At 38.1% G+C, this 12,208-nt stretch overlaps 1 protein-coding gene across 2 annotated transcripts in view; it reads right to left on the bottom strand.

The window, feature by feature from the left end:
- PNISR (PNN interacting serine and arginine rich protein) overlaps positions 1-12,208 on the bottom strand; it is a 30,882-nt gene that overhangs the window by 12,531 nt on the left and 6,143 nt on the right. For both annotated transcript variants that reach the window (XR_011049190.1, XM_068412226.1), the window contains exons 2-4: positions 5,048-5,166; positions 3,601-3,786; positions 374-597 (exon numbers count right to left, since the gene is read on the bottom strand). Coding sequence is in view for 1 of the 2 variants with exons in the window: in XM_068412226.1 (XP_068268327.1) it covers positions 374-597; positions 3,601-3,786; positions 5,048-5,135 (498 nt within the window). In the remaining variant the exon portion in view is untranslated. The remainder of the gene's footprint in view (positions 1-373; positions 598-3,600; positions 3,787-5,047; positions 5,167-12,208) is intronic.

Raw genomic sequence — 12,208 nt, 5'->3', positions numbered from 1 at the left:
TAGTGTATTTAAGTATCTACTTCCAAACTTTTATTTTTTTTCCTCCTCTTTTTTTAAAAAGAAAAAAACAAAACACAAAACTACATAATGTTAATTTATATACTGGAACACTGATTCATTTTAATATTGCAGACAACAGCCACTTCTCATTACTAGTATAGAAAAAAAAAAAACCTTTGGCCTCAGAACAGAACTGAAAACTCTAAAGTCTCTTCTGTAAAGTATTTGGTAAAAATGTATCTTAGCAGATAACAGATTCTGTAGATGTTTGTAGAACTGAAGAATGAAAGTCGCCGCTAGATGATATTAGAGGAACACATCCACGGAAGGAACTCTGCACTTCTACAATATTAAAGCAACAAATATGTTTCACCTGATAGTCAAACTGGTTCACTGGCCCCATTGCAAAGTTATCAGGAGGTCCCCCAAAGTTGTGATTGTTCTGGTTAAATATATGCCTGTTGTCAGAAGCAAATTCCCCACTGTCCTGACTGTTGCTGTCTTCAGATGGAGGAACAACTTCCATTTGACCTGGTGTTGAAGCCATCCACTGCTGATCTGGAGGTGGGTGAGGGGGTTGGTGAGGCATTCCCCATTCTGTTTAGGATTTAGAATACAATTCAATACCAAGTTAGCACGATTTGTACAAGTCACCAATCACTCAGTGTTCTTGTATTTATCACAAGGTTCCTCAAAGCAACACAGATGAGAAAGTTATGAAGAATCATCAATCTACAGACTGTATTATACTGTCTCAATAATTTCTTCAACTAAATGAAGGAAATACAAATATCTGTACTAAAACATGGAGGGGGCAGAACTGGACAGACACAGTTCAAATTTGTTTTTATAAATTTCCAGTGATACTGATCCACCATAGCACTTACAAATTGTGTAAACTGTTAAGGAACTGCTCCTACTTCTCTATTTCTATGTTGTTTCAACTTTCAAAGTTATGAGCTATTTTATTCCTTTAAACAGACTTAAAAGACCTATTATGGAAAGCAAATGGTTTTGCAAGCAGCAGAATCACTGAAACCTGCTTTCCAAAGTCTTATGTCTTGATAATGGATGATTCCCTGGATTCTCCAATATCTAGCACAGGTCCCAGCACACGCTACAGTCATAAGCCCTCAAATATAAGTTACAACTGTCTAACAGAGTGAAAAGGGTTTAAGGAATGAATTAATAGCTCATGTGGCCACAAGCTTTGTCTTCTTAGGAAATCAGTCTAAAAATTATGTCCACTATGCAGATATTTATAGACTGTGGCAGAAGTACCTTGTAACTTTCACCAGTAACAAAATTAATACCTAGCCTCTCAGGTTAACTCCTGCCTTCCATCCAGTCCTTTAATAATTCTTCCCATTTTTCTAATTTTTACTGTCCTTCCCAATTGCATCACAATTGGATCCACTACTGTAGCAACTAAAAAGGGTTAATGTAGCTTTTCTACTTGGTTATTCTTTTTTTTTTTTTTGTATGTTCAAAGACTGTATCTCTCCTTTAACTCTCACTGTCATCCTGGTAGGTCATGTTTACCTGAGTCATCAAATCTTTTTCTATAGTCAATACATTTAAAGTATTCTAAGGGACAGAATCCTTTATCCTTTAAGTACAGCTTACAAGAGTTATTGTTCATAAATGTATATGTTAACATTTGACACTATTTAAATGCCCAGTTTGCTTCAAGTCAACTGACTTGAAAGCTTACAAGTTGCATACAACAGACCCTGTTTTCACTCGTGGAACACAAATGCCTTCCAAAATGAATTGTCTGATAGTCACACAGTTCTTTTTCAGATTCCCATTTTGCTTTTTTATTAGCAGCACATAAAGGACTTTTGGATCCAAAAAGAAACTTGGAAGGAAAAGGAGAAAGATGAAGCTTTGTGGAAACAGAGTAAATAAGTGAAGAGAACTTTGGCTAACCGTGCGTGCTATGATTTAGTTTGTCTGCTGTGACTACTTTTACTCATTAAGAATGACATGCCTAAATTAAGGGAAGCTGGGTCATATCTGCATCAGCATGGTCTTTATCAGTGTCCCGAAAAAACAGGAAACCAGCATATTATTTGAATGATACACCCAATGATAACAAAATGCATTGGCACATTGTTTCCCGTTAACAAAAGGTGTTGCATTCTTCTCACTCCTAGATCTAAGATGTTCCCTGTTCTGCATTTTCTGGGTGAACTTGGGCTCCTAACATTTATAATTATCAGCAAAATGTCCTCCTCACTTCTACCATTCTGTGACTATTTGCAAAAACTACCACTTAAGATATTATTCTCTTTCACCTCACAGATGAAAAAGCATAGGAGGAAGAGCTCATCACCACAGGATCATATGAAAAACAAACTTGTCCAACAATGACGCAGTATTTCTGTGAAAACCTCTATTTACAATACAGAAATACAGCTAGAATACACTTTACACACTGCCACATAGTAAAGTTAAAATTCTTACATGTGACTACAATAACTTATAGCCCAGGGCAGGTAGGTTAAACTTAAGTGAAACCTGATGCCTACCTCCCTTTTGTTATGCACTTGTAATAACTGCCAGGGACATTTCAAGCCTACTTTTATTAAACATTGCACTTGGACAAATTTGAATAGTCACAGTGAAAACTGGAGGTGTTACTCTTTCAATCATTAACAGAATCAAGCATGAAATGCAGTCTTCACTGGGGCAACAGAAGGCATGCACGCAGCCTTACTACCTACCTTAGACATTTCAAATTGCATTATACTGTGGTGACGTAACAAACCTTTTGGAAGACTTTCAGGATACAACTTCAGAAAAATTCTTAGCAGAAAATACCCAATCTCTACCCCATGCTATTGCCAGTGTTATTTTATGAAGTTTTAAAAAGAAAATGAATTTTTGGACAAAACAGAAGTCTTGAGGAAGTTATAAAGAACTGCAAATAATCGATACTAACAGAAACGTTCAACCAACTTTAACTTATGAGAACTGAAAAATTACACAGATGACAATCAGATATGCAAGTCAAAAAGGGCAAACACTAAGTATATGAAATATATAATAAAAACATATTTTACACACAGAATTTTAAGGCAGCATCTGCTAGTTATATTGTGAACTCATTCTACATGTCAAGATCACGCCAGAAGCAGGTATTACACTACAGAAGAGGGCAACAGAGGCTCTTTAGTTCTGAGGCATCCTATTGCCTTCAGTGCTGCTGTTCCTAGTGAAGTGGGATAAGCAACAAAACATATAAGATGTAAGAATAAGATCCAGGAAAATAAATATATATCTGCAATTCACACTTAATCTTTCTACAACATTCAGGGACAGAAGAAATCTTTTGCACGTGTATATTATAAAACCAATTTATTTATTTTATATAGATAAATTGTGTTACCACACCTTTGTGTCTCTACTGTTACCCATTTTGTGGAACACTTGGCTGAAACGTAGCAGCTGTAATACTCAGTTAATTAGTTGGTGCTACTGGTAGTTCTGCTTCTTGAAACCTGAGGGACAGGGCATATTCACACCCACAAATGTCTAACAAAAATAAAATTTCATTACATGAAAAAAAGGGAATTAATGGAAAGGAAAACAAACCTGGCTGCCACATTCTGTTGAAGTTGGGATCCCCCTGAAAATTATTATGGTTGTTTGGACCAGACTCTATTCCTGAAACATCCTGTCCGTTTGGCATCATTCCTTGTTGTTCCACTACACTCTGCTGCCCTGAGGCTTCTCGCTGAGCAATCCATGCTTGAGCTAATGCAGCCCAGTCAATCTGGCCTAAAATAAACAGAGGAAATTTAAAAGTTTAGTATTCACATGTCTGAAGTTTAACACTGTTTCTCAATTACATGTCTCATTGCTCAAGAGAAATGGGCAATGTTTAACTTCAGCAAGTACCATGAGCACCTTTAAAACTTATTTGCAGTGTACACTAAAACAAACTGAAAGCAAACATCAAAGTGTACACACTTGCTGAAGTAGAGTTTCTCTGCATATGTTCAAAATGCCATAAGGTAGATTATTTTAGGTTCACATTAGCACCAAATGGGTGGTAATAATACACTTCTTTTGGTAAATGAACTAATTTTGATGTCAAAGAAATATATATAGCCTTAAATTCTAATTCATGAAGATTCAAGTGTAAGAAATATACATAGTTAGAAAACTACATTTTGCAATGTATACTCTTTGTATAACCCCTGATTTCTGGAATGCTATTTTATGTTACAGCTCTCTCTCCCCATTTTTTTCTTTACTACCATTCCTACCAGTAGGTAAATAAATTGCACTCTCAGATGAAGACACTAGTATGTCTTCTGCTCATTATGAAGTCAAGAAATCTCTCTAGTAAAGTTACAGAAATTGAAGTGACACAAAGCAACATAAAACCAGTGTGCCTGATCACTCTGCCCAAGTTTCAAATACACTCCTCCACTCTTCATCCATTTCTGTGTTTCTCTTGATACTTAGAATTGTTGTAACCTCACTCTCAATTTAAGGTAAATTATGTTCTATTCTTTAAATTATTTTTTTTTGGTGGGGAAAAAAAATCCAAACAACAGATCATGTTCATCACTGCTGTAACCTAAAACAAATAACACAGTAATCTTTCAGTGAGAGTTTTTCTGTGTATACATCTGCATTAGTACTTCTGCCACACAGGCACTGAACAAAAAACAGATTTTCTCAAATAAATTATTCAGCTTGGCTAAAGAACTGACAGGGATACAGATTCTGTAAAAAGTACATGAGCTCTAAATGTTGATCTGTACGACTAGCAGAATGTTGATGATTTGTCCAGGATAACTCAGGTTGCTTGCCTGTATTTTGCATATTAAATATTAACTATGTCAAAATATTTGGAATTGATGCATGCTTTATATTTTTTCTAGTTGTTCAGAAAAGCATCATAAATGTGTTACCTTGAGAGCAGCTACAAAAAAAGCAACTATCAGTCATGCTTTGTAATAAAGATTCAAAAATTCAAATGACAACAGATTTAAAAAAAATGAATCCACAAAGCTTTCTATATACTTACTTGGATCTTGCTGGTGCTGAAATGACTGCATCCACTGCTGTTGGTTCAAAGGCCATTGCTGCCAAGGTTGTCCACCTTGATCCCACATCTTTTAAGTCTTTATATAGTCTATATTTCAACTAAAAATAATAGTTGTATGTTTAAATAGATGCCCATGAAATATCACATAACTGAAACTTACATAACTGCAGATATAGTTAAGCCTTGCAAAGCAAGCTGAAGCAATGCTGGCTTAATATTTTAAGCTGGAGGAAACGGTTCATCCTTTAGAGTAATATCTGAAAATACTACTGTAAGATTTCAGCAGACTAGTATGCCTTCTCTGTATTTTTGCAAAGAAATTAACTACAAAATGACGTTCAAGGAGAGACATGACAAGTTTGTAAGACAAAAAAGCATCTGACAATAAATGCAATTTAAAGTAAGTCAGAGTATAAAAGACATTACTTAAACGATATCCTCGCCTGCTTCTTAGGGAAAAGATGTGTATTTTTCTATACAAGTGTCATGCAAGGCTGTTAAGCGAGACAAAGGAAAGTCACCGAATGGCAAAACACATCATTAACGATTGCACTGGAGAACTGCACAGGTACAAGATGGTGTCCACATGCATTTTATGCATTGTACAGGCTCATTATAATTTCTAAATAATATACGTCTTCAAATCTGAGAAAGAAAAAAATATCACTGCATAACTGCACATTTACCACAGGGTCCCTTCAAATCACGAGAAGTGTTTTTCAGTGCTGCGTTGCATACCCTCACTGAGCAGGTAGCAGCAGCCCTTGGACCTGATTGCATGGGAGCCCCACAACGTGCTTTAAGCAAAGCTCCAGGACCAGCTTTGCAAGGATGTGATGAGGCACAGCAATCTACCAGGTATGTATGCCTGTCATGGCACACCAGTCCCTTCCGCTCATCTGTACCTCCTGCGTACACCGAACCTACACACGGAGGATGAGAGAGCGGCCACCTATGCTGCTCCAAACAGCTCTTCAGAAGATAAAGCCTGGGCACAGTTTTGGGAACACTCCACTCCAGGGAACTGTTCCCAACACCAGTACAGGTAAGACCACACTGAGTGTGACTCCCTGTGTCCTACCCAGTGTGTTAACAACTTCACAACAGGCTTTCCACTCCCAATGAATATATATCACACCATTCAACACACAACCCTTGATTTCATGCTATAAAAACATCACCCGTGTAGGCTGTTTCAAACACTCCCCAACTTAAAAGAAACAGAGAAAAATCCATTCCCTGAGGTCACAGGAGCAGAACATGAGACCTAGTTGTGGCTTGCAGCCAAGTGCGATACAGAATAGATGAATGCAGCCTGTCCACTTCAGAGGAAACCCCTCGAGTGCCCCTCGGGTGGCCAGCCAGGAACAGAACCCCAGCCGCTCTTACCCAGCGGGACGCACGCAGCCCCACAGACAGACCGGTTTTCAGCAGAGAGAAGAAGAGCAATTAGAGTGGATCCTGCTTGCAAAGAGATCTCGTGCTTGGTGCTTACACATTCACACAAATAATTGCATGACTGCATAGGAAGAGAGCATCACCCTACAAAAATGCGCAACAAAAAAAAACCTGTACGTAGCATCGTGGGGCGTTGGGTCATGCAGAGATGAATGCAAGCTTGTATTTTGCATACTTCTGTCAAATTTTATTTTTAATCTGAAAAACTGTAGATCACCTTTGTTTTGAAACCACTTACATTCAAGCCAATACAAAAATTGCACATGTATGGCTCAGAAAAATTCAGTTGCAAATGCCTTTTTTGGGGGGCTTTAAACAAGACCAGATCAACTTTGGGAACGGGGGGTAGTATAGGGCAAAACCTACTTTACTATTTCCGTTGTCTTTTCTTGCCAAATTAAGTATGGGTTTTTTTCCATTTCAATGATACCTTTATGATATTCAAACCTTTAGTGGGTGAAGACAGTGTCCTTTTTTCTGTCCTTTTTTTTTTTTTTATTTTACATGTTGATCTGTACCCAGGAAATTAACTTTCTTACACCACTTGAGTATAAGAGTGGCTAATAATGCACCTAATGCAACGTTACAGCTAGCCCTGCCATACCTAGCTCTCCAAGTATTCATATATACATACTTCATACACTAAGTATGAAGAAGTAACCTCACATACTATTTTCCCCCTAAAGTAAGAAAAAAGTAAGTAACTGTTTCTTCCTCCCCTCAGTTCATCCTTCCATCCAGAATCCAAATTCTTTTGTTTGTCAAAATAAACTTGTTTACATCTTAAAACAAAGTTGTAACAATTTTGGTTCAAGACAACCACTAGCCTTCAAAGCACTGCACAGCCTCACGGTGCCACTCCCTCCATTTCCAGCTGTGATAAAAACACATTTCAGGAATTCTTGTACCACTTTTTACCTAAATACATAATACTTTGGAAAAGATTTGTGAAATTTCACTAAAACAAACTCAGCAAAAGATTTAGAAGATTAAATTGTTCCACCAATAATGTAAAAGGTGGGTTTCCATGTAACTGAATGCCAAAAAAAATCAAATTTTCAAACAGTTAAAGAAATATCAATTTCTCTGATGGAGGTGTAGCAATACTAAGAACACCTCTACAAATTCAACTGAATTGGAACCTCCTACACACAGTTTTTACTTGACAGGATCACATGAGATTTATTTTTACTGGCCTGGCTACATTTCTTCCTAAAATCTTGGACATTCCGGATTTTTTTTACATGCTCCAGCTAACACAATTATCTTGTAATAAACTTTTGTACCTGTTAAAATGCTTCTCAGTTACCTGTTTCTCATAGATTCCGCACTGAAAAGGACGTTTAGTACTCTAGCCTTTTCTTCTTTATTTTCAGGCCTTGATCCTCACTACGGACAAACTCAAGCACTAGTTTGGAGCGTAAGACGGTCTACGGTAACAAATGCCTTCAGATCTGCTCTGTATAACCTGCCCCCGAGACAGCAACTACCTTACTATTTTACTAGGTGTTCAAAGAAATCAATTCAACTTTTTTTGTGGGGGAGATAAATTATTCTGCAGCTGTATCGACTGGCATCTGAAAAGGCGACCAAGAGACACAGAAGACAGGCAGTGACTTTAGGCAGCAGCAGCAGCATTCGTTCCCCTCCTGGCTTCCCTCTCAGCAAGTTATCATGCCATAGGACGCCGAGAGCAAGTCCGCACTCCTAAGGGAAGCGGTGCCGAAGGACTCCACCACCTCCCCATCAGAGAGCAGCACAGACCCAGGCCACCCAGCACTCCTCTGGGCTGCTCCCAAGCATGTTTCAGGTGTCAGCACGGACTGGGCACCCAGCAGGCAGTTAGGACGTGTCCGTTCTGGTTTGGAAGGTCAGAGATGTTCATTCAGTGCCAGCTGGCTTCAGGGCCAGAGTAAAAAACCCAGCTGGGTTTTAGTTGTTGGCATACATAGCTGCTTCTCCATCACTCTGCAATATAAGAACGCCTAGAGTCTTCAACTTTCCCCAGAGAGATTATTTCACCTTATTATTGCTATTCTGGGGAGAGAAATCAGGTGGGGAAGTGCAAAGCAAGAGGTCAAGACATGAAGTTGACTTCTATTTTGATGCACAACAGTATGACAAGACAGGAACAACTGTGTAAAACTGTGTATGCAGAAGCTCTTTTTTAAATATCATGTGAAAATTAGCCAAAACTATTTCTAATTTTCTATTTATTTCAACTTGTCTTTGTTGTTGTGCTATTTTTTTCATAGAAACAGGAACTGGATATGGAAGAAACAAAATTAGCATCTTAAAATGTTTCTAAAACTAACTGTAAGATATACTGGCTAAAAGAGAAGACCACATGTATTCAGATTCTTATAGTATTGAAAATTAAATAACGTATTTTAATATGCGTTATTCACAGCCAGTGAACAGAAGAGGTTTGTTCTAAGGCCTCCATCTATATGGTGACCTGAGACAGCAAGACACCATCACTTTCTGAGAAACAGACTGTCCTGCTTTTTTGCTCCCTGCTTCATTTCCTGCACTTTTTCAAGTTTTCACTAACTGGTATAAAGTAAACAACAAAAAGGTGCTTAAATTAAAATCTTCTCACTTCCTACAGGGAAGCTACAGGCATTTAAAGGTGGTTTATTGTCTCCAAAAAATGTTTGCTGAGCACTGTAGCGTTTAATGGTTTCATCTGCTTTTAAGTTTCAGAGGCAAGCAAACTGGCTGTAGCTCTTCATTTTAAGTTATCATATTCTAAAAGATAACTAAATAAATCTTATATACAGACACATCTATTAAATTACATGCATGTAGGCTATTTGATGTTACTCTCTTTTACATAAAAGTAATGTAACTTTGTATACTGTTTGTGAAACTTTACTGAGAAGAGTATATAAGAACTTTTCAACAGAATCTCAATATTGTCCCATCAGACATCACTGACATTTTCCTTTGCTAGTGATACTATTTTAAAGATGTCAAAAATAAAAGCAGATCAAGACAAGTCTTACAATAACGAACAAACCAGATGTGAAAGTCACCAAAACACTTTTGAACCTCAGTGCCATAAAATGGAAAGGGCACAAACTACTTCTAGAAGAACTCACAAAACACAGCGAAGAAAATGTAGCTTGTTCTCATTAATTTTAAATTTACTGCAAGTGATTCACCTCCAATACGGGGTGGGGGGGCAGGAACCAAACCCAAACCCAACAAACAATGCCTCTCCCCCATCACATCAGTAACTTAAAGGCTTGAAACAGCTGACACCTCTAGTACTAATGTATGTGACAAGAAGCAAACGTTATTTTCCTGAGACATATCAAGTAGTAATGGAGAAAAGAGAATCAAAATCTTCTCCCACCTAATTAAAATCTGCATTGCCAAAACTAACTTAGGATGCTGCCACATGAATTATAAATGAGTTTTAATTTCTTACAAAGTTCCCAAATCAGCATCACCTGAAAGAAAGAGGCTTCACCTAACACAACTGACAGCTCTAAGCCTACTTCCCACTAGTTGACACAAGGCCAAATACACAACAAAGCATCCAAATTGCATTGAAACAAGCTTTATTTTCCACTGAAAGGGGGGGAAATACGAATACTGGCTAAAATCTACTAAACTAAAACATTAGCAAGACGCTTACTTACTAACAGAGGGGTACATCAACTGAAAAGTCATTAAGACATTCTGGTTCCAATGTCACCAGTGCATACAGCAGGTTTTGAAAAGCAAACAGGTTCAAAGAATTGATCCATTTTACAGGCACCTCCTTGCAAAAGAAAACGCAGATACTACCCTTCCTTATGATGGGTCAAGGTTCTTTACTTAGCTGTTCTACCCTCCAATTCAATTGCATATAGCCCTTCTGCCTTCTCTCTCTCTAGCAAACACCAATAAACAAAAGAACATTTATTGGTGCTTCAAGAACTGTTCCCTGATGTCAGATCACAGAACAGGAACCTGCATCTATTAAAAATCTGTTTACCAATGAAGAAACAGAAGCCAATTCAGGATTCTTTTTGTTTTATACAGAAACATAGTCACATGGGAAAAACACCCTGTCAATTCACATTTAATTTCAGTTACATGTACTTAACAGATTATGAAAAGTTAATGTGATATCTCAAAATTTTCCTAGAGTTTTTAAGAGCAGACATGTTCTGAAATATGCTCTGTTGTATGTTTAAAAACAAAAAAAAAATTCCTATTCAAAGGCTGGACCTACTGGTACTTTATTCAAAGGCAGATCTGCTGAGTTTTATTGTAGCAAATTACTGGTACTAAAATGTGCCACCTTTGAGGATTGCTCATGAAAGCTCCCTGGCTGGCGATAAAAGCTGACATAGTGGCATTGATAGGACTTACCTTGATCCCCAGCAGACAGTAACCTCTGAAAGCCAATAGCACCGAGAAAAATGTGAAGTTGGTGTCAAACTCTCTACTATACTTTACTATTTTACTCAACAAAAAGCTAGGTTAAGACAGAGAAAGAACAAATATTTTAAAAGGCACCTTTCCACTCCTCAATTGTGATGTGCATCTCAGCTATAGACTACACCTCAGTGTTAACATGCTCTTTTAGGGAAAAAAGGCATCTCCTTCGACCTGCCTATTTGTCCACAAAGTAAGGTATTTTCCAATATGGTTGTATGATTTGTCCAGACACCACACACTCAACAGTATACAATTAGAAGCTACTTACCAGTAACCAGAGTTTTGAGTGACAATTCATATGCTCACCTTTAACTCTGGGAGACTCCCCCACAGCACTCCCAAGAAAACACAGTTACCTCGAAGCAAATTACAGACCTTCACAGCGACAGGAATGCCACCCTGTCAAGTAGAGCATGGTTTCCTGACGATTTCCCAACGGCACAGTGCTTTGTGAAGGCCCTTGTAGTTAGTTGCCCACTGATGTCAGATGGGCCCCTTTTTTTAGACAAGGCCACCAATAAAACTTTAGCTCTAACGGACTCGCTCAGATTCCTCGGACAACTCTACCTCGGCAGTTTCATAGTGTAAGCTTATAAAATCTGTTATCCAGTTCAACAGTGCTTGTGCAGAGATAACTGCTTAGACCTCTCAACAATGGAGAGGAGCAGTCTTAGGGAGTGAGGCTCACTCCTGCGAACATCAAAAGACAAAGCCCACTTGTCATCCTGGAGATGCTATCTTCCTTACATGCCTTACGATATTGGCTGCAGCAGAACTGAAAAAAAAAAAATCAAGAAATCTCCCCTGGAAAGATAAGCAAGACCTGCCCCTAAATAAAATTTAATAGAGCTAACGGATAATCTGAATTGCTCCACTTCATGCAGATAGTCCAAGACAAGAGGAGGCACAGAGCCTTACAAAGTTAGTTCAGCTCCAGAAGAGCATCAGGAAGATAACTAACCACACCCAGCTGGCCAGATGAGTACATCTAGTGGACTCTTTCTTGCTCCTTCTAAGAACCTCCCATCATTGTGACAATATGCTTTTCCCCAATATGAGTGTTACACAGCATCCAAACTATGCAGAACACCTTACACATCAACAGTGTTGGCAGAAGAGACCTGGAGGTTCTGAACAGCTTGTCCCAGGAAATTTGTGAAATATCTTGGCAATGAAAAACAAGTATTCTTTGGAAGATGAAATTAAATAGGATACTTGCTAGAAGCAAGATTACCTCAACTCCAA

The sequence above is a fragment of the Nyctibius grandis genome, chromosome 1, assembly GCF_013368605.1.
Source record: "Nyctibius grandis isolate bNycGra1 chromosome 1, bNycGra1.pri, whole genome shotgun sequence".
In the NCBI taxonomy this organism is placed as follows: domain Eukaryota; kingdom Metazoa; phylum Chordata; class Aves; order Nyctibiiformes; family Nyctibiidae; genus Nyctibius; species Nyctibius grandis.
The sequence above is the reverse complement of the archived record's forward strand: the minus strand, read 5'-3'. Positions and strand labels throughout refer to the sequence as shown.